Source organism: Toxotes jaculatrix, chromosome 2, assembly GCF_017976425.1.
Source record: "Toxotes jaculatrix isolate fToxJac2 chromosome 2, fToxJac2.pri, whole genome shotgun sequence".
NCBI lineage: Eukaryota > Metazoa > Chordata > Actinopteri > Toxotidae > Toxotes > Toxotes jaculatrix.
This window is the reverse complement of record NC_054395.1, coordinates 22511296-22535017: the sequence shown is the minus strand read 5'-3', so window position 1 is coordinate 22535017 and position 23722 is coordinate 22511296. Positions and strand designations below refer to the sequence as shown.

Here is a 23722-nt window from a genome sequence, read left to right as displayed (position 1 = left end):
TCCGGTGATGTACAGTAGCCCGTGCTCACCAAGCAGAGGAACAAAGTGATATTTGTTTGCAGTTTAATCTGTGGCAAAGTGAATGAAAGGGAACATTCCTCGTGTCCTGCTAGACCCAACACAAAGTAAAGGTCATCTGTCTATCATGTGCTCTTGCTTGAGAACTACAGAGGAGGTCATGCCTAGAACTGTCTTGCTGTCTGGTATGCCATTCACACAAGGCCATATGCTGCTAACAGTACAGAACTGCTGAGTGAGCCAAAGAGAACGTCTGAGGCTCGGGATGTGCTTCTACAACGTTAGTGACCAAAATAATGATGTCATAGCGCAGAGGAAAGGAATCTCCATCTCTGAGACGTAAACAACACAATTAACACTCAATAGGCCAGCTAAAAAAGTTTCTAAAACTAAAGATTTGTATATTTCTCCAGCTAAACACAGACCTATACTGTAGTGGAACACAACTGTATATTTACTAAAGTCCTGTAATTAAAGCAGCTATAATCAATGTTTTCAAACTGACTGTATGTGATGTGAAAATATTAGCTCATACTGGTGAACCCACCGACAATTGTGGCCCAAAAAAAAAATTATTTCAGGTTTAACTGCAATTTTGGAGTGATTTTACCTTTCCAAATACATTACTAGTACATACACATACAAAACGTGATCACCTTATAAAATACAAAGCAATACTGTGGAAATACCGAAAACTTTGCATTAAAAAAAAAAGGTTCCACCTCTACCACCTACAGCACTGAAATTCTGCTTGGTCATTCAGTCTGCATGAACTAAACTTTTAATACCGCCAATTCATGAATGTATTTATTACATTTTGAATGCAGAAATTACCTTTTTTTTAAATAATGGTACATTTTTAGCATGAAGGTACAAAGAAGCATTCCTGCTTTTTTTTAAAATAAATGATCTGAATAGCTCATTTCTTCCTCCATTTTATACACAAGTTTCTTTTTTGAAAGTGGTAAAAATAGATAAACCCTCCAGTGGTACATTAAAACAAAACAATCGCTGTTATTCATTTGAATCAGTGAACAGTTATTGTGGAATTTGTGAATTCTGTGTCTTGTAGTCTTGCTGTTCTATGGGCCATTATGGCCAGGCAGTGCAGAAACAGTACTTCAGTGTTCTCAGCACCAGAAGTGGGTTGGAGCATCATGATACAATATTCTGTCTGTTCAAATTTGATTTGCAGTCCTTCCACTCTCTCTTTGTCTAAGGCGTTCCACTTCCTCATTGTGTGTTTATGGCAACAAAAACAACCTACCAACCTCTCCAAAATCATCTAAGTTTCTGTATTTATTCAGAATGTGACCATTCACACTGAATCCATGGTTCCTTTTTGTTTTGGGAGAGGTAGACACACTAAATCATCCTTTCACCCTTAAAAGGCAGACTATTTATAGCAGAAAACATCAGACACAAGAAATCATTATCAAATGGCCTAAAAAAGAACAAAAACCTAACAAAAAACATAGAGATTTTGAGAGAATCTATTTATATATTTTGTGCCATTGTGAATGGTGAATGAGAAATTTCTAGAGATTGGGCTGTGATATTTGGCGCTGGACAACTTCCAAGATCATGTGATGTAGAGGAGCAAGAAAAACAGGAATCCTCTAAACCCAAAAGCCTGCTGGCTGCATACAAGGTCTGCATGTGTGGGCGGCAGAAAGATGGTATGAGTAGTTAACGCCTTCCAAACACTAAACGGGGTATTCCATGTTCTTCCGGAGACTTTATATATCTATTAATCATACAGAGCTGGGAAATTTTGAAAACATCACACTGTTGGCATAGCTTAGTAACAGAGTTTTAGGACAATTTCATGGAGGGGCATGATTCTTGTGGATCTAATTGTTTGGAGAATGGATGATTGATGAATCAATAAAGCACTGGAGTAGTGTGTGTGTGTGTGTGTGTGTGTGTGTGTGTGTGTGTGTGTGTGTGTGTGTGTGTGAATGTGCTTGCATACCTATCCAACAGTGGACCTCCCAGTTCTTACATATTCACCAACAGTGGACCCTTGAGCCAACAAGGGACATTTTCGAGGACCACTGTTGGTCATGCCGTAAATCATGCGCTAATTCCTTCTAAAACTCCTAACTATTTACCAGCAGTGGGGTTGCAGAGACACAGCACAGGGCCAATAGAGGCCCAGTCATGTTGTACAATTATGCTTTGTCGATATAAACAAAATGCACCTTTCTACACACACACCTCTCCTCCATGTTGCAAATGTTAGCCACTCATGGTTTTCCATCACATAGCGCTATAATTCTATTATTGTTACTCCAGTGCCTTTCCACTTGGCCACCATGACCTGCCAACGGTGGTCCCAACTTTTCCTTTGGACAGCAACCAAAAATAAGAGTCAGAAGCTGTAAAACAAGTGACAAACAAGTGAAACAGTCCGTAACTAAACAGCTCAGCTTGTTAGAGAACTGCTTGGAAGTTCTAAGATTCAACTTTTAAGAGGCTCAGTGAATTTTGAAGTCCAACACCCAAATTAAAGTCAGATCAAATGGCTCAGGACATTAGAGGACTGTTCTAAAATTTTGAGGTTGTGGATTCTTAGATAACCTATTGAATTTTGATGTCCAGCTTACAAAATTTGGACACAAAAGGTCACAAAAGGAATCAGAGGAATCATTGTGATGCTCTCTAAATTTTGATGTCCAGTGTCCAAAAGAAAGAGTTGAATGCTCCGTGAAGCAAAAGTGGATGTGGTCAAACACCTTAGGGTTTTTGAATTTTGACATCCATTACAAAAGTTACTTCTCAAAGGCTCTAATAAATGTTTGTTTGTTTCTTTCAACAAGTGGCTCAAAGTGGTAGAGAAGTGTCATGGGTTTGATCATCATAGGGATCACTGAATTGTGAAAGCCAAATACAGCTCAGACGTGTTTGACTAAATTGTACTGGCTCAAGAGAACATTGCTCTAAAGTTTTTAGGTTGTGGACTCAATCACTGGTGAATTTTGAAGTCAAACACAGCCGGGGTTGTAAATCCCCTCTTGACCATTTTAAAAGAAAATTAATGAATGAATATATAATGAAAAAAAGCATGAAATAAAACATTTATCTTTCTTTTTTGTTTTCTCACAATGACCAGAAATAACTGTCCACACTTGGTTGTCACGGTCCGACGGTCCACTGTTGGTAAGGTAGGAATGTATTGTGTCTGTGTGCGTGGGTGCACAAATACAGCACTATTTCCGCCTGACTCACTCTTAGCCAGTGGAATAACCCGTTTTATCCAGCTAACACACACACACACGCACACACACAAACACTCATGCTCTCACGCATACAGATGCACAATCACACTGGTAGAATAAATCTGAATGAAGTTAGTTACGTAATATTAATGGCTTACTGTTACCTATGCAAATCCCAACTATCTCAGTCACTTTCAAAGGTCAGTGTTACAGGGACGTGAGTGTTACACACAATGGGGAAACAGGTCTTATGATGGCTTATGTTGCCCCTGAAATCCACATAACCACAGGTGGTTCACAACTGCAGTGTGTTAATAACAGCAGGCATGAGTCATCAGGCCTGTCTTACGTAACTGCGTCACTTCTCCACCCAACTTGCTGCTACTATGTATGCCACACCCCAGATTCATTCACACACTGCTCTGCTGCTGCCCAGCCTCCCATTGATGGCGGAGAGAGCACTACTCATCCTGTGCCACGCTGCAGACTGCAGCTTAGAGTTCATAAAGAACTTGGGCAGCAGAGCACTCTAATCTGTCTGATAAAAAACTAACACATCAAATTTTAACTGGATATCCTTTCATCTCACATTTTCACTTGGTCTTGTATTTTCAGTCAGTGCAGCTGGACTGGAGATAACTGTAGATAGTGCAGCTGATGTAGTGTGTTATATTTGTGAGACAGTTGAGATTGGTTTGGCAGAGCAGCTGTGCTTCACTGCTGATTGGGGTTTAAAAACCCATAAGTAGCACAGTCCACGGAGACTGAATGGAGCTAACAGGACCCTCAGGGAAACGGAACGAGATGGAGGGAGGTGGGGAGGTCTTTGGACGTTGTCATCAGTCAGGCCACTGACGTCACCCGCTTACAAAAAACACACTTGGTCCCCTTTCCAACAACAAAACTATAGATGAGATCAGTTCATGATTTTAAATCGATGGGTGATTGTTATATGTTCATTTTAGAAACTGATGTAAATTAACTCTCATCACATCATCCAGTCAGAATGGAATTTGATTTTTTTCAAATACTATGGTTAAATAATGGTGCATTTAAGGTCATTGTCAAAGACTTTGTTAATCACTTGGAACATTAACATGCTGTAAATCATCAGGCTCTTTACATCCTGGCTGGATCTATTTGTTTTAATAGACTGAAAAGTTAAATATTATTTGTCTTTCGAAAGAGTGTAATTATGCCATGAAATCTCCTCATCCTCTGGTTCCTGTAACTGACCCAAACAAAAGGATAAGATTGTGTTTTCCTACTGACATCAAGTGGCCACAGTGCTAACTGCATAACTCCTCTGCTACTAAAATTGCAGTCTGTTCACTCGGGAATTATATTTTACAACTAACAGAAAAAAATCAGGATGTTATAAATATGTTTTTGTATTGTTTTGGTGAGGCATTTCTGTGAATGTGGCACTAGAATCTAAAATCTCAAACAGAGACAAAATACATGTGGTTATTCTAGAATGAAATTCTTGTTGGTCAGTAATAAATATTTCTATCCTAATCATCCAAATATTTAATTGTACTAACACACTTGTCAGAATTAAACCTGTTATAACAATAGAACTGTTATCTCTTTGTAGTTGAACAGAATTCTTTATATGGACAATGGCATCTGAATGTCAACTGGTGTCGGTCAATCCAGATCCCCTAACATGGGCACTAACATGATTAGACATAAATAGCTCCTGTCCCAATAGACTGTGTAACTAGATACTTACACGGCAACCATGTGAATAGTTCACATGCCGCAGACAAGAGCCACTATAGAAAACCAATTACACTGATAAATCAAAATTTAGGTTAGATAGCTCTGTTTCACACAAAAGCATCTTGTTTTGCTATGACAACAGTAATATTTCAGGCCTCCTTTGCTTGTTTATTTTTTGTGTGAACAGCCAGGCCAGGCAAACGTGGCCAGCCTGTAAATTATGAAGACCAGCAAAGCAAATCTGGAATGAGATAGTAAAATAAGCGTTTGCTTCTCAAAAATAACTGCTGATTCAGTCTCAGAGTTATACACCATAAAACTTTCTGAGACACCAATGTGACTTTGTTTTGTGCACTGTTTCCACAAATAATAATAGAAAACCAAGTTAAAAAAAACAAAAGCACTCACCCAAGGACACAACAGCATATCGTCAGGATTCACCAAGCCAAACACTTCTGAAGAATCTCAGCTCCTTTCTTGAAGTGAATGAGAAAATTGAAATTATTACATTATTCAAACAAAATGAGAAATTGGAATAAATGACTGCTTTCACAAATGCATCTTGTTTATTACATGAGCGCACATTCCAAGCAGACTTTTCATGTAGAAATATGCAGAAACTGTAGACATTTCAGGGGCACGAGAGGAGAATAAAAAGTCCTGAGGGTATCGTAAGCATACAGAAATGTATTCAATGTGCACATCATAACATCTACAGCATACAGCCTGGATCCAGTATGTCGCTTGAAAGATATGATTAGTCTACCTGTGCCTGGTGTAAAACAATGTTGACTCTTGTTCTGCTTTGTGCACACAAAGAAGAAGGAGATAACTTCAGAGATTTAGCCGGATACAAACACAAAGTTGCTACTTCAGTCAGCCAAACTGGTATACTTTGTGTCCTCTGTGGAAAATATAAGTAATTTGGACACATTTACACAAATTCAGTATACATGGGCACCAAAAATAGTTACAATCCGTATTTACAACGATGCAAGAGATGGTAGAAAAATACAGAAACATTCAGATAGAGTATTTGACTAAATCTTGCAAAGTCGTTCCAAGGATCTCTCAATGGCATCCAAAGTCAGCTTCTAGCTTTCCACAGATGACCGTGGAGTCACAGAGAAATACAAAAATAACACTTTGCATCTCTTCTTTTGTTCTGGATTACTCCACTCCTTTCATGAATTCCAAGAACTCTGTCAAATAATAAAATAAGGAAGACATAGTCAGCTACTGAGCTCAAAACAAACTGCTATGAAACTGCAAGAAACCAAACAAATGTTCTTGGAGTGTATTTTTGAGGAGTGAATGATGAATGATAAATTATAGAAAATGAGTGTCAGAGCATTTGCTCTACATAACCATTTCACCATGTCTCTTTTATCAGTAGAACCCAGTTGAAGCTCCTCACCATCATAGTCAATTTTGCCATCGTTATTCTTGTCCCCGTCTTTCATCAGCTCCTCGATGTCATCCTCAGTAATTGCCTCTCCTGTAGATTCCAGCATCATTTTCAGCTCATCCAGGTCAATGTAACCATCTGCATTCCTGCACAATCAAAGGAGTAAATATTTTATTTGTACTTAACACGCCTAAACTAAGTTTTACAGATGGCAGTGGAGGAGGTGGTGTATTTGTGTGTGACAAGTGACTGATCATATCCTTAATTTAGTGTTTGGGAACCATCAGTGTGAGGAAAAAAAGTATGGTAAGTTTGTTCTTTGATGCTCAGACGAGGTGTCTGGCTTACATGGAGTGGGTGTTTGAAATATTCTGTGCTGTCAAAAAGGATTATGGAGCAAACTAAATGCAGTACTCTGCAGAGCTACTTGGCATCTTGTCAGTACACATAATTGCACATGGGGAACATACTTTGCTGGAGCCACGCTATAAAGAGCAATCTGATTGTCTGTGGTGATTTGCAGATAATAACATTCTCTTGTTGTAGATATTATGTCAAGTCCGTTATTAAGTTTACAGTTTCTTTTTTGATGAAAGATTGTGCCAGTGAACTGCTCTCAGGGCATTAATTCTCATAATTCAATGGGACAAACTAGCAACAGCGTTTAAACATGAAACTTACTTGTCAAACATGCGAAAAAGCTCCGCCAGTTCTTCCTCTGATTTCCCTTTGCTGTCGTCCTTCATGCACCGCACCATCATGACCAGGAACTCATCAAAATCGACCGTGCCACTCCCTGCACACAGACAAGGTCCTTCATCACATCATTTCACTGTAGACTGGACAGATTTTTATACTGTTTAACTAGCAGAACTCGAGACTGGAGGCTACAATGACCTAGTAATTGACAGAAAGATATTTTCCTACAAATCACATGATAGCACCTAAATCTGAACAAACAAATAAAAAAAAAAAATTTTGAACATAATTTATAATAACAAATATGCCAAGAATTTATGTGTCCACAAAATACAGCCTTTACATGTTTTCTCTTGTAGCTTCAGTTAGTTAGAAAAAAAATCCTAATCCCCTTTTAAAAAATTGGCACATGCACAGAAACTTTATCAAACAAAGCCAAGATGCTATTTTTTATGTTTCATCATTGCATCACATGGAAAATTCAAGATGACTTGTGCATCAGCTGATATGCATTTCCCTGTAATGCAGCTTGACACATCCTGTTATGTTTAAGATCCCTGACTATCATTTGACATTAAGTTCAGAGGGTTTGAACTACACTTGTCTGCACAACATGACTGTGCAATGATGGACCTGTCAGCTGGTCTGTGGTGATGAAGAGGTCAACAACAATCAACCAATCATTTTGTTTCTTGTACTGCAGCACAGTAGTGTTTTGATTTACCATCTTCATCCACCTCATCAATCATCTCCTGCAGCTCCTCTGGTGTGGGGTTCTGGCCCAGCATCCTCATCACCTTCCCCAGCTCCTTGGTGCTGATGCAGCCGTCCTCTGCATCTTGTACGAAGATGTCAAAGGCGGCCTTGAACTCTGAAACAGCACAGCAGCACAAAGCACAATTTCAAAGTTGATGGCATGTCTTAAAGGCATCTTTAAAGCAACAAGTTCCACATGTGCATCCTGAGAGATGGTCGATATGAGCTCAACATCTGGCATACCATTTTTCTGTTCATCTGTCAGCTGCTCAACCTGTAAGAGACAAAAAGTTTAAGTTGAGTTAATACTTCTGTATTACATCACTTAGAAATATTTATGTTCCATACATGCTCAAGTACTGTCTGCTCAGATTTGTCTAAGTCATTATGGATTTAGTTGCATTTACCGAAGCTCAAAAAGTCAAGCTGCAAAATATTTACTGAATTAGTGCTGTAGTTTTGGAATTGGGTTGTAATATCTTAAATTATAAAGTGTGAAACCAGCCTCTGGACAAGAATATCTCCATCTATTTTTAAAACTTTTCAATCAACAAAGATAATATTTTGGTCCCACGGACTGGGCCATCCCTGACAAAACGCAGAACCTATATATCATATGTGAGAGCCAGTGAGAGGAGGAGTTAAAAATAAACAGACAGGAGGATAAGGAACCACAGATAAAGGACACAATACACAGTGCTTTAAATTAGCATAGCTGTGGATCTGGCCCAACAATGGAACAGTAATCCTGGAAAAGCTACCACGAATGAGAGAGGGAGACAGGTGCTTATGTAAGAGTTATTGTCTGTCGTCCGCTATAAATTAAACACACACACATGCAGACACACTCATACACACATGCTCCTGTGGTGATGATATATGAAAAAATCCATCTAAGCGAACACATGTAATGTACATTCCTACGTGTTTTTACTGTCTCAGCTGCACTGCTCACATGAGATGTGAGTGGACAGAACGGCCAGCTGACCATCCGGGTGGAGGTGGACAGACAGCCACACAGCTCTCTGGCTCATAGATAATGCTGGAATTCAGCCGTGGGGGGTTTTATCTAAACCTGAAGCCCTTCTCTGGCACCAGAGAACCACGGACGCAAAAGAGTCTCAGCAACTGGCCAAAATTAGCCATGTGAAGTGGGACTGTTCCATTTGAAGTCATGAATGAAGTAGCAGAGTGTGGATAAGGGACATGTCCTGTCAGTGACCTCCTGAGTGGCTCCTATCAGCTCTGATAGGGCTGAAGTAGGAAAACATCTAGAGACGAATATGGTGTCAAGGCTCTTTTGGCATCAGCTGGTGATGGAAGCGATGTGCTGTGCAAGTCGCATCAACAGGGATTTGTCAACCATTCAAGTAATGTCAGATGTCAGATGAACAAACTAATGGGGGACTTTTTTTGTACAACAGACAAATACGCAAGCGCTAGAATATTCCATATAACATCCATTTAAACAGGACAGAAAAAGAATACAGTCTTACATTGTAAATTGCTGATTAAATGTCACTGATGATAAATGTTAGAAATAATGGTTTCTGATCCAAAAGAACATCACTCTCACACTAGATTTAGTTCACACACAGATTTTTAGTGAGAAAGTGCACATTTTCAGCTTTATGAGTTGTGAGAGGACGTACCGCTGCCTTGTAGATGTCATTCATGTTGGAGGCTCGTCTGCTGCCTGTCCTGACTGTGTCCTGGCCCAGAGGAAGGAGGTACTGTTCAGATCAGGGCAGGACACTGGCCTCATCCTGGGATGGTTTTATAGCAAGAGCCTGGCGCTCTCTGGCCCCTCCCCAGGCTGCCCAGCTTCCCCTCTGTTTGTGCCTCGGCGTGTGTCCACAAATGTGTGTCTGTGTATGTGTGTCATTTGGCCAATCTGTCACAATCACCGGGCTCAGATAAAAATGCGGCAGCTCTTAGGGGGCATACTTTGGAATGGAATGAAGTGAGGGGGGGGGACATGCATGGTGAAGCCTAATCTCCAGGGAGGGGGCTATAGAGACACTCAACATTCCTCTAAACCTGGACCAGAGACGTTGAGGGTCCGGGAGGTTGTGTGTGTGAGTGTGTCTCATTAGGGGAGGGGTGTGGAGGAGGTAAGAGGGTGGAGGTCAGGATGAGAGAGACGCAGGCCACAGCCAGCATGAGGGGAGGAGAGAAAATCAAAGACCTGATTATACAGACAGGTATTTGCATGGATGTGTGCGCAGTAAAGACTTTTCGTGGCAGAGACTTTGACTTATCATAGTAGGAAAAGCACAGGTGTAAGCAATAACATCAATGATGCCTCCACTCCATTTAAGGCTTCTAGTAAGCCATGCCAGTGCACAAATCCAGGGCCCGGGGCCTGGAACACATAACTGGAATGCAGCCATTGTTAATATTATTGCTTACACCTGTGCTTTTACTGCTAAACCATGTCAAGATGTCGTCTGTGAAAATGGACTGGTAGGTAAGTCGTATCACTTTTTCTGCAGCTGACAACCAGAGTCATTCTCATCTGTGGACAAAGAGATAAAAAGAAGCGAAATTTAAGGATCTATTCACATCATTACGAACATATCACATCTCCCTGGATAATCTACAGATATTGCTATGGATCTACTGAAGAAAGAGTCCCTACAAGAAATGTTGTTACTTGCAGTGTTTCTTGAAAAAGAAGTTGATGTTGAATGTTATTAAATCTAAAATATTCAGTCTCAAAACCAGGGCAAGTAAAACCATTAAAACCCACAAGAGTTAAGTGAAAAATTCTTTGTAATTTGGGTGAACCAACCCTTTACAATGAAAATATTATTGTTTTCAGATATTTAAGCACACAAAGTATACCTGCATTTATTTACATCATATTCCATACATTTACTTGCACAATGATACTGAAGCCATAAACATTACATTTAGCCTGTGAGGAACACAACTCATGCAATTCCTACTCTATAAGATTCAAGATTTCAGTTCTCTGAGTTCATGTGAAACACAAATTTAGCCAGCAGAGGGTGCTGTTCACTACATATCAACTAAATTAAATTGTTGCGCAAGGCTGCCTCCAGATATCCAATTTATCAACAGTGGGGTAGGTGAGAAATCTGGGTCAAACAAAACAAACACTTGCAGACACATTTAAATTGAATTGTACACAGTGCAAGACTGTGGAGCATTTTTTTTTCACGTTCTTTTGAAACAAGGCCATCTCAATCACTTGACTGTGTGATTCACACACGTTTACACACGTGCTCTCACAAAAAGCTCACACACACGCACACATGCACATACACACAGAGCATGCTGTGGCAGGCATTCTAAGTGACGAGTGATCATGCTGGTTTATAATGGGATGCTAATGGGGACTGGCACAGCTTACAAGCGCCATACAGCCACTCAGTAAGAGAGAAGGAGCTCACACTGAACAACATACATGTCCTACTCTTACACAGACAAATACACAGATCTCCTGACAAAGATTTCACATCAGTGCACGTCAGTCACATGCACAGGTTGTACCTCCATGGAAATAGACAGGCAGCAAGGTGGGGAGAGGTTGGGGATTGAGGCAAAATGATTTTGTGCCGGTCGTCCTTGTGTGTTTTCTCAGTCATTCGTCAAAATTTCATTATCAAAACACACAGAATTGCATTGTATGTTGGTGCTGGAATTCAGAGCAGAAATGAATCGTCATCAGTGGCACGGACTTCATCAGCTGAAACCCAAAGCATACTGATGAGTCTACATGGTCAGCCAGACAGATTCATTTGGAGCGCTGAGTGCAGTCTGGTAGGTGCCAAGAGTAATGAGCAGCTCTGCAGGGGGCACTAGTTTCTAATGTAAAGCTTTCTTGAGCATGCACACACATACACACCCACACACACACGCACACGTGCTGTTGAACCTAAGACTGGCACACACATCAAAGAAAGCATATGGAGTGCTGTTTCATTGGAGCTCTCCACCAATTTCCTCTTACAGAGGAAGGCTGACGAAAGAGCCAGCCATCTCCTCCACACAGCGCAATCAGACAGCGCATCTCAAATCCACAATTCACCGCACACCGCTTTTTGAGGGGTTGCCATAGAAACTCTGCTGGGTAGTAGCGGACAGAAAATGAGAGGAGATGAGCGGGGCTATTTCCCCCTCCACCTCCCTCTCTGCCTCCCTGCCACCACATTTTGTCCTCAGAGTGACTGTATTATTTTCTATTCTTTGCCTCCTATACACATACATGCACACATCAGAACTGAATACACATGTAGGGGAGGGGGGGTAGTCACAATTAGGGTTAAAAAAAAAAATCCACATGTCCAAATGATTATATTTCATGTCTCAGGCTGAGTACTGGAATACAATGCTTCAATTCTTTTATACTTGCATGTAACCAGATTATGTGAAATGTTTTGAAGTTGCACGAGCATTCACACCGTGCTTGTGAATCCTACCTAACATAATGCTAGTTAACTGACTGACTTGTCATTTTAAAGGCTTCATTTCCATCATCAACCAAAATCTTTTCCTGCAGAAAACATCATACATTCCAAATGTGCAATATGTCAAAATGCCTGAGGTGTAACATCTCACGCTGGCATTACTGAATCAGCTGGACTACATTTGTGAAGATCTACTACTATACACAGCATACATCGTGTCAGTTTAAATACCCGTGTGATATAATGATTGGGTTGATGTGCAGCTGAGCTTGAAGCATAGGTCCTATGCTCTCTCCTCCTCCTCCTCCTCCTCCTCCTTTCTGTGTCCTCACCTCCTTGATTGCTGAGGGGAGGAGGGGAGCTGAGCCTGTCAGCCCCTTTCTTTCTCTCTATTCTTTCCTCCCTTGCTCTCTCTATCTATTTCTCCCTCTCTCTCTGCCTCCTTTCATTGATGACCAACCTGTCAGCAGCTCCTGTTGTGGCAGGCTGTGAATGCTCTGCATGTGACTGAATGATACACATTGTTTTTTTTTTCACTATGAAAGCATCTCTGTCAGTCCAGTAAGAGCTTTACAAGTCCATTTTCTCATCAGTGGCAACGTCCAACCCAAATTGAGGGATTTGTCTTTGGAGATGAGGGAGAGGGTAGTCTTGACTTTGCTTCACTGCGTTCAGTGGTTCCCTTCTGAAACTCTTTGCGCTGAGGCGCTTGGCGTTACGCAGTGTTCCTTACATCAGAGCTCTAATGAGCCAGTGGCCACATTAGCTCCAGCGCCGATAAAGCCATGGCACTAACTTTCTGCCAGGGGGCAGCGTTTTCCAGTCCACTGGACCACCAAGTCGCCTACCACCCTTCCTACTCGAACTCACCTCCTCCCCCTCCTCTCCAACCTCTATAATAGTATGTGAGACACCCAGAAAAAAAGATTTGCTCTTGGGTATATATGGAAGATGAGAAAATGTACATGTCTTATATATGGCAGCTAAAAGAGCGGTCAAGATTATGTCTTCAAACAAGCTCTGCAGTGGCATTGATCCAAACTATGCAGGAAGACATACTGTACATCTTTGTCTGTGACTGACTTTTTGGCAAATAAAACAGACATTTATTTGCACATGCATAACTCGCATAACATATAAATAATGAATGATTTCCTTATTTTGTGCAATAACACAGTAACAATTTCCCAGAGAGAAGAGTTACTAATCCAACAGGCTACTTTTCCACAGTTTCAATAAGGTCACAAGAAAAATTGTAAAATATATTCGATGGGGGAAAAAATTGCAAATTTACACACAAGTCTGTGGAACACCAGACAACAAGGAATTAAAGCCAATGTCAACAAAACTCAAAGGTATGGTGCCAGAACAATACAACAAAATGAATTTTTAAGCCCTTATGAATGTAGCCTATGACAAAAGTAGCTTGTCTTGGTGAAAAAATAAAAAATAAATTAAAAAATATCTCTGCGTGCACACACACCCATTTTAGATTTGTCAGTGCCTCTGCCTTCTCGTCTTCCCCTCAAATAGCTGCTCTCTGAAATGGAATCTGAGGGCCCTCAGGGTTTCTGACAATGTCTCAAACATTCCTAAGTGAAATGAACAGCGGTATAACTTCAGCATTATTGAATTTAAAAGTTAGCTCTAGTGTGAGTGTACTGAGAGAAAGCGGGTCCGATTTTTTACTCTTCCAACTGTTATCACCCCCCTTTAAACACATTTCTGCACTGAGATTCTGGAGAATGGACTGAAGAATGGAACAAAAAACCCTCTAACAGTGATAAACTGTAGTGTGTCTTTTACAGTGAAGTACAGTAAATATTTAACATGTTCAGCACCCTTATTAAAATGTGAAAATATTCATTAAAATACACATTTAAAATGTATAAAAATCTGAATTGAATGGTACTTCCACAGAAATGAATCCCCCCCATTGGAGAATGCATATCTGTAGACCCCTTACGAAGTTATTTCCTTTGTCAAAAACATAAACTTTGGAAATCCATGAAAGTGCACCAATGATTGCATAAGCAAACATTCAATTTTTCAATTCAAATCAATTCAATAGTTCAGTAGTACAGATATTCATGTTTTCCAGAGGATGAATCCAAATGATTTTGGGTACTGCGTGACTTCTCCTCGAGCACCAGGTCAAAATATTTGGAGCAATATTTGATGATCGCCTGACTTTTCATTGAGCATCATCTTCAGGTCTACTAATGAGTAAAGAGTACTAAAAACCAATGACATTCCCATCAACCTCAACCTCAACTGTATTTTTCTTTTACTGCTAATTAATCAATGTCAGCATGTTAACATACAAAAGTAATGTGTTGAACATTGTAAACATTATACCTGTTTAAACATCAGCATCTTAACATTCTCATCGTCAGCATGTTAGACTGCTGACATTAGCATTTAGCTCAAAGCACTGTGGTGCCAAGTACAGCCTCACAGAGCAGTTAACAATCAGTCTCATAAGCCAGGTATAAGGCCCTGCTACTGTATTTCTGTCCTGGTATTTGGTGTTGGCCAGTACTGATCAGTGCTCTGTGTGTTGTGTCCAAGATAATTTTTTTTTTAAATGGCTCTGCAACTGTGATGCTGTTGGAGCCTAGAACAGACTGTCAGCATTAAAGCTGCAGCAGGTGAGGTTCTGTGTCCCAACACACCAACATGATCAGCCTAAATCATAATCAAGTGGGGACGCAGGGAACAGAGGAAAGCATCTCATTCCCATCATAATATTTTGGTTTTGAATATTTGGTCACTTTTGCTAGAAAAGGAAATCAAAATCATGCTGCCCTATTTATTGGTTTTACACTCCTTAATAATTCCTTTTGGGGCTACCAACAAGCAAAACTGCAGACTAGTTCAGCCTTGATAGCAAGTAGCGGCATGTCAGACTGTGAGATCTGTCACAACAGTGATGTACATCTCTGTTTTCCCCAAGACTATCTGGCTTCAGACAAGGTTAAGGCAAACAAAAATAATGGAATCTGGCAGGACCTTGATGCATGCCTAAATTTATCATGTTGAGCATTTCCTGTTTCAGTGGAATCTCACAAATGAAACCTTTACAGAAAAAAAACAGACCCTCTGATTGCAACTTTGGAAGACTCCAGTTCAGCCCTGTGTGAGATGTGGGTCCAGAAGTACAGTTTTATTTGTTATACAATTCATGAAACTGTCTGGGGATGAATGCCCTCCAGAGGCTCATTCATAAGATAAATTGGCCTGAAATTCATTGGTCCTGCAGACAGACTGTGTCTCTCTTTGTATGTCTCACTCTCTCTCTCTCTTTCCTGCTTTAATGTGCAAGCATACACACACTAACAACATACACGCACGTCCCCTAATGCCCTCGTGTTCTTCTGTGTTATTCAGGGTTGCAGTATGTTCGGGCTAAAAGAGAGAAAAAAAACACCTTTGCATCTGTCTGTGTAGCTGAAGTCCAGCCTAGGGCCTACTAGGCTTCAGTGAAGTGTGCCGTGATTTGACAAGGCCAGTGACGAGAGGCACTGTAAATATCCGGCTGTCATGTGACTCACTTCATGGCCTCAAGGAACCAACGAAAGGTCAGTGTTTCCTGATGCCATTGCCAACAACTAAATTAAGTGACTTCATCTCTTGGTCATGCATCTGTTCCATTTTAGGAGATGGATACATTGGAGGTGTTGCATCACTCTGTTCGTACACTGCAATGATCGTTCACATTTCTATAGGAACACACAACAAGCAACCACCACATACATACGTACAGACACTGGGTTTGTTACACAAGCTCATCTGCCATCTCCAGATGTGTGTATACGTACACCAACGCACGGGCATGTGGCACGCACTCTCAACCTCTGGGTTTGTCTTCATGCATGTCATGTTTGACAGTGACAGCAGCGTATTAACACGTCTCCACAGCTTCTCTCATAAAGCAAATTGCGATCTATGTTCTTTATCCCAGCATAGTGCAAAAGGTTAAATAGCTAAGTCACTAGTTACAAGAAAGAAAATCTGCAACTGTAGCTCTACTGTGATTTGTTTCTCTGTCCTAAAATGGCTTTGGGGACTTGCATTTACCCTTCATAATTTAATTTTTCCACCTCTTAGTGCCAATGCATTCATACTGATGTGCAAAGGCACCAAAAAATGTTCTGCTCCATTGGACACCACAGAAAATGTCATGCAAAAGGAGACAAAAAAGAACAAATAATCCTGTTAAACAACATAAAGTGCTACTTACATGTAAAGAAGCACAGAACCTAAAAGATGTTCAAAAGTACATTAAGAACAGTCAAATATAAGGTCATCTTTTCAAAGGAAAAGTGAAGCTGGGGTAGGGAACTATAATTATACAGGCAAAGAGAAAACAGATGCTGACAAATGTCCAGAAACCCTGAAACTCTGTAATGCCCCCAGTGGAAAAGTCCCATGTGCTAAAACACTCATCACACTGATTAATTGGGCAACTTTAAATCCATTTCCCAGTCCAGCACTGGTCTGTGCCCATGGAAAAGCAGAGGCTCTCGACATAAAATGTAGTTTACTTTGTACATTTTACTGCGCCATGGGGAGACATGGGAAACCATGGAGGAAATTAGTTAGATAGAGCTAACAGCCAAAGCACACAAGCAAGACTGGCAAATCATGGGTCTCCCTCTGTGGAGGATGACGGGTGATAAATCTAACAAGTTTGAGATTTGTGTTCTAGGGCTTATAGCACTATTATGTCAAACTGACAAAGAAGAGCAGCCAGCATCTCTGGTGAGAAATCCACAGCACACAGGTGTCGGCCAGAGGTACAATAACACGCCTCATAACAAAAAGAACACACAAAAAGTGGGCTAGCCTTTTTGAATAGTGCCCCTTAATTTTGCAGGCAATCAACTGACTTTCAAAACACTGTAGTATCTAAACTAGTGTGTTTCAAATTAGAAAGTAAGCTGTCCTGTGACTTTACACGACTTGCAATGTAACAGCTTTCTCTTAAGGGTATTTCTCTAGTTACATTTATTTTTTCTACATGTAGATCCAGTCAAAGCCACTTATTCCCTGCAGGAGATCATCCAAGGACCTCACTGTCAAATTTAAAAAATGGTAGTAATATGTTCAGAAACACTGACCATTTCTTCAGATTTTCACTGGTTTGTTTTGTCAAGATTTTACTGCATCAACAACCCACTGTCCCCTGTCTTGGAACCTTTAAATATTGCCTGTGTTATAAGTCAACGTGATTCTCTGTTTCACTCATTATGTAATTCTAGCAGCCTCGTGGTCGTGGATTAATTACTGAACAGTCCTACCAGGCACAGGCACAAAGACCCAAGGGGTCAGGAGGCCCCTGAGGCAGAGTTTCACGTGTAAAGTGACTGTTATTAACATTTCTTGTTGGACAGTCAAAAAGCTCAGTGAAAAGTAGGGACGTGGCATAATCTCTCCTTTTGCTCCTGATTCCAATCTGCATCCTTCAGTATCAGTATTAGTATTAGTATCTGCCCGTATCAAGTCACATCTAATGCAAGAGCTGAACGTTTGACAGAGCAGCTGCGTGGCTCCACTTGAAAAATATATATATAACCTGCATCACAGGTTTTCTATATTTTGCAATGTGCCCTGTATTATATTTGTTGAGATAAACGCCACTGGGAATCTGCCGTGGCAAGAAGCTTTGGAAATTATTTAGACAGCCTCTCTGCAGCTACACAATATGTGAAGAAAGTTCCAGTGCAGTTTTTAACTATACTGACAGTGTGGCTCTATGGTTGGTCGTTTGGAACATACATCCATGCTGACTCCTAATCACATACAGGAATAACAGTTTGGCGTTTCGGGTGTTTACTGGTGAATCCCCCTGACTTTTCATGTAGTGCTATAACCTGAGAAATATCTCAACATCTGCCTTATGGATTGTCATTAAACTTTGTACAGACATTTATGGTTCCCAGACAATGTACCTTAATGACTTTGATGATCCCCTGCATGTTCCTCTAAAACCACCACAAGCAGGACATTTGTGGTTTTGGGCAAAACATCTCTACAGCTAATGGATGGCTTGCCATGAAATTTGCCACAGATATTCACATCCCCTCAAGATGATTTGCAATAACTGTGGTGATCCAGTGAAGAATGATATTCCCATCATCCTCATCTGCAATTAGTGTTTAGTGCTGAATTAGCACACGTTAGCATGCATGCTCAACTATAGGACCCTCACAAGCATTACACATACTTAACATCAGCATATTAACATCAACATTGTGACAAGTCCAAACTAAGCAACCGTATAGGTCACTTGTCACTACCCTCGTATACAACCCATAGGAGCGTAACAGAGGCTGGAGGAATTTGTGTAAAGAAAAGTTACAATACTTGGATACTTAACACTACAAAATCTAACACCAATAATAATATTTCATGTGAAACATGAATAATCTAAACCTTACGGGTTGCCTAAAACAGCTGCCTTCAGAATTTCCTTAAAAAGAAGAATTCTTAAAATTAACAGATTATGTATTTACACTGGAGAAGTGATGTGGAATTAGTTTAGAAATATGTGCAGAGCCTCATCCTTCCCATCCCAACATTTTTCAAAGCTGAATAAATAAAATAAAAATGCACATTACATTGTGTCTCTGTCCAGGTAAAGCTTGTCCTTGCACAGAAGTTTTCCTGCAGCAGAAGAAATGAATTTACCCAAAACCTGTGCCTTTGAAAAATGTTTTAGTTGGCCAAACACGTCAGTCCAGATTCTCTTTTCTCCACTGAGACACAGACAACACAGCATCTGTCTCAACAACAAATAAGTTGGTCCTAGCACACTCTCATAAATGTTAAAATAGAGCTGATTGTTGCTCTGCTAGATATGAATTTGTAAGAGCAAATGACTCATGAATCATTTAGTAACAACATAATTTATTTATTTCATAGTTCACTATTTGCTTATGTGTTACACAAACGACAATTAAATCTGGGGAAGTGATAAATAAACAGATAAAATGTTATGGTATGGGATTATTATAGCTCATATCTCCTGATGAAATAACTGGATTTGTTGTCACTTATGATAAATGAGCATTGGAAACATGTCCACTAGTATACCATAGATTAGAGAAAATTTTGATTTACTCCAGAGTTTATTGCTTACTTTTATATCATATATTTAGGTCTGAATCTTATCATATATGATCATTTTATCATTTCACCTAGTAATAGTATGTAATAGTTTCACCTTGTAATAGTGATTTTATTTTCTTAATATATATTTGGTGATTAGCTGATTAATGGAAAAAAATAAATAAATAAATAATGCAGCCCTAAGTAGGTGGAATAACTGCAACTATTTAAGTTCAAAGGAGCGTCTAATTAAACGCTGAGCGGTGTCATCAGGGTCAGCTTTGGGATGAAAACCCATCCAGGCAGGTAATTCACGTCCTGGGCATGCTTTTGGCATTTTTCTGAAAAGATGTAAGATGACAGCAACAAAAAAAAAAAAAAGTGTGTGATAAGGCAGGTTTCCTGGTTTATTTCAGAAAGCTCAAACTGGGACTATCTGGAGATGCATGTAGCACGTTCTTCATTTTCACTGACCTATGTTTAGGTTGTGTTCACCTGTGAGCTCTGTTCATCAGCTGATTCCTGATTATCTCATGTCATCAGTGTTAGCACCGACCAGACCAAGGTTGTTATAGTGACAATAACCATCTTTTTCCTGTAATTACCAATTACTGAAGCTCTTCTCCAAGATGTAGAGGGGGTTGAAGAAGTGGTTTGGGATGGCTTAAAGCTGACGTCAATGGCAAATGCAAATGTGCTTCTCCAAGCTTTATGTAAAAGCTCTGAATTGGGAGCTTAGCTGGGGAATTTTGTCCACATGCTCTAACCCATTCTTGTCAGAGCTGGAAGGATTGCGTGGTCTCACTGATGGGTTGGACGACCAGCTCCCTCAGCTTTGAAGCTGATAAACCTTTTAAAACCATGACAAATATTCTCCTGCAATTTTGCCAGAGGACAGGCGAAGAAATGAAATAGGTAGCAGGAATATGAAAATTTGCTCCATCCACCTCAGACTCCCCGCCACACTGCCAAGTTTTGCTTTTAAAGGCTTGAGTGCTTACTCTTGCATAGGTCTGAGCTTATATTACAGTGATTGTCTCTTCCAGAGCCATCTCCCACATTTCACACAATAACCTAATGGTTCTGCATCAATATGGCAGCCAATAATAGCTAATAATGTCACACGGAGACGTGGCATGTAATGGAACAGTGATCAGCCAGCATTTTGTCTCACAACCTTCATGTCAGTGGCGGACTTGTGCTGCATGGCACAAGTTAGGCAGAAAGGGTGAGACATCCAGTCAGTTTCCATAGTGATGTGGTTGAATGGAGGGGATTAGCAGGGGCAGTGTGGTGGGAAAGGTTTTCAGGCTTCTGTCAGAGCTTGCATTTAAAGAGCTCCATGTCGCGCCTCCATCCCATTTGGTGATGCTGACGATGGACCGTTCGTCTGCGACACAGACGTTTTATGTGCACTGAAACTACTATCTCCTTATGCATGGTGGTTTCTCAGGTGTAAAATATTTGATGAGTTGCACAGTAATATATGAGCCTAGTGCAAATTCCACTGCTAGATTATACTTTATGTATCAGTCTGCCTTTAAATCTGCAGTTATGTTAGGTTTAAGAGTTTAATGTGCAATTTTTGCCAGTTTGTAGATGGGAATTTTAAGAGTGTAATTCTCATCTCTCTTGCTAACCATTATGTCAAGCTAGCTCATTAATAGAATAATCAGCTCCCCCTCCCATAAAAAAAGATCACAAATCTGATTATTGTGGATTTATCATTCACTTGTAATCGAATTGCTTTAACCCTATTATTTGTATTTTTTCATCTGTTAGTCTTCAACCGTGGTTGTAATTAGGAGATGGCCGCCTTACCAAGCAAAGAATCATGGGAGCTGAACTGCAATTCTTAACTGCAAAAAGAGCAGAACAATAATCCCAAAACAATTAAATACTGGAGAATAATTCTGTTCACATCTGAGAATGAACCTTTGATACGCAAAGATTTACTTAATCACTTCACTGAAGCATTTTATTAAATTGCTTCAGTGAATTGCAGATTTTTTTTTTTTAAAAATGATGCAGTATATCTCAAATATCTACAAGCTCATGTAGGAAGTTGAAGACCAAATAGCTTTTTAATGCTGATAATTTTTCAAATTTGAAAGAAGCTGTCCACATCTAAGGAGAAGCTTTAAGCCTACATTAGTCTAGTGTCCTCACTGTATGCACTTCAGCATTTTCAAACAAAAAAAAGAAGAAAGAAAAAACATGAAAGTGTCAGGTAGATGTATGCAGTATGTCTTTACGTACATACATACATATGTAAGGACATGTACATATGAAAACACTGAAGTTACACATTGATACAGAAATTTAAAAACCGAAATGAAATGAAACATGGGCTCTCGGGCTGTTAAAGGGTGAACTGGGAAAACCTGGAGAGTCTTACATCATAAATTTGTTTTCAAATGACGTCTCATCTAAGAGTGAGGGTTAAGAGACATGCAGCCAGATATTTTCATTAGATTGATCTCTTTCCTGTCATTTTTTATTTAAATGGCAGTCATAATGAGATTCAGCTCACTGTACACATGTATCTCTAAAAGAGACAGTAGTGCCGTTTCTATTTCTTGATCTTATTATTATCATAATTAATATGATCAAATAGTTATAATAACAATTACAAACACATGTAGGTGAACTTTCAAGTTTTAGAGCACTTTTCCACATTACTATGATTCTATATACTTTGCGAGGCATCCTATCTACTCCAGCACCTCTGTACACATGGCACATGTTTCATTTTCATTACATGTTTCATTTTTTTAAAATTGCCCTGTATCAGTACTATTTGAACTCTATAACTATACATCTTCAGTGTTAAAAGATATGTATGCTACATTTGTGCACATTGTGTTTGCTCACACACAAGCGTTATAAATCTAGACTATTAGCGTGTGACAATGCTGTGTTTCAACACACGTTTTTTCAGTATTAATCAGAACAGTCCTTGTAATTACATTAGAATGTGCGCTCATTCTGAGAATCAATCCTAACAGGTTATCTCTGTGAATTAGTTTGTTAACAGCCGAACCAGTGTGTCCAATTTGCCACATAACCTTTTTTTAAGTTGATAATATTGCTTATAGCAGTCATTTAAGCTGTTATTGCTACAATACAACCAGATGCATAGTTCAAGGATAATTCATTTCAAAGGCCCTTTTAATCTCTGACATGCATTTGCATGTTTGGCGTATTTTTTTGCGTAGCCTAGATGTGCTTTTTAACCCTCAGAAGCCTAATCTGCACCATTAATGGACTTTTTGTATAAGTTAATTAACCATTTTCAGTGATAGCAGCACAGCAATCCCAGTAGAGAGCCGCGTAAGGAGGGAGAGACGGAGACCGATTATGCTGTTGCCTAGCAACACATGTACAAAATTTGAAGCGATTTAGTGCCCCCATACTGGTTATCATGGAGGTCATATGTTTACTAAATCCACACCGTGTGCTGGCTGTCACACAGGGCTGTCAACAGATCAGCACAAGTACCTGTCCCCGTCGTGCTCGGTGCACGTTGACATGTTGATGCCAAACACGTTAAACCAACTAGGCTGAATGTCTCTCAAATCATGGCTGTCTCAGTCTATGGATCTGTGGAAACAACATTTCTTTTGAATGAGTGGCAAATGCTACATCAGAATCCCAACACAGGAAAAAGCTAGTCTTTTGCAGATGGAGAATTTAACTTCTTTGCATAGTTGATCCCTTCAGGAAGGTAAAATCAGAAAAAAAACACCAAGACCAAGGAGAGAAACAGAGCATGCTCCACAAATTTGGTAGATGATTCACTATATTCCTGAAATATCATTGGCCAGCCCACCTCACATCCCACAATACTTCACTATGCATGTAAATATTATCTGGCAAAAGCTGTTTGTTATTTTTTAAAAAAATCTGTCCTCTCAGCTTGTTTAGCCTGTTTGTAAATTGTGTGTGTGTGTGTGTGTGTGTGTGTGTGTGTGTGTGTGTGTGTGTGTGTGTGTGTGTGTGTGTGTGTGTGTGTGTGTGCGCGCGTGCATGTGTGTGTGTGTGCATATGTGTGTGAGAGAGAGCGAATGAAAGAAAAAGGAATCATACAAAGAGACGAAGGGAGAGGGAGAGACGTGGGGAGGGAGAAAGAGAGAGGCGAGACAGAGCTGCTGAGGCACTCACTTCACAGCAATTTAGGTCATGCTAAACAAATGCTATACCAAAGAAGCACAGACAAATAAAAGCATCTAGCCTTTGAGTGATTTCAGTATAGTTAGAAGCTATACACTGCGGAGACCCCATTGTGGTGATTTGAAATAAAAGGTGGTGTGGCATGTACATGCAGTGAATGTCTCAGGTGTCTC

At 40.0% G+C, this 23722-nt stretch overlaps 1 protein-coding gene across 1 annotated transcript; it reads right to left on the bottom strand.

The window, feature by feature from the left end:
• Window positions 1–5545: 5545 nt before the first annotated feature.
• On the bottom strand, window positions 5546–10210 carry tnnc1a (troponin C type 1a (slow)). Its single transcript, XM_041054124.1, has 6 exons — window positions 9480–10210; window positions 8071–8101; window positions 7796–7942; window positions 7054–7168; window positions 6382–6518; window positions 5546–6166 (listed from the first exon to the last, which is right to left on the bottom strand). Exons 1-6 carry the CDS (start codon window positions 9501–9503, stop codon window positions 6135–6137), a joined length of 486 nt encoding a protein of 161 aa, XP_040910058.1. The 5' UTR covers window positions 9504–10210; the 3' UTR covers window positions 5546–6134.
• Between the last annotated feature and the right edge of the window lie 13512 nt (window positions 10211–23722).

Bases quoted from the DNA above. Each gene is read 5' to 3' on its own strand.
- tnnc1a (XM_041054124.1), bottom strand. From the start codon at position 9,503: ATGAATGACATCTACAAGGCAGCG. The intron at 7,943-8,070 runs GTATGCCAGATG...GTGCTGTTTCAG, and splicing joins GACAGATGAACAGAAAAATG to AGTTCAAGGCCGCCTTTGAC. The intron at 7,169-7,795 runs GTAAATCAAAAC...GTCTGTGTGCAG, and splicing joins TGATGAGGTGGATGAAGATG to GGAGTGGCACGGTCGATTTT.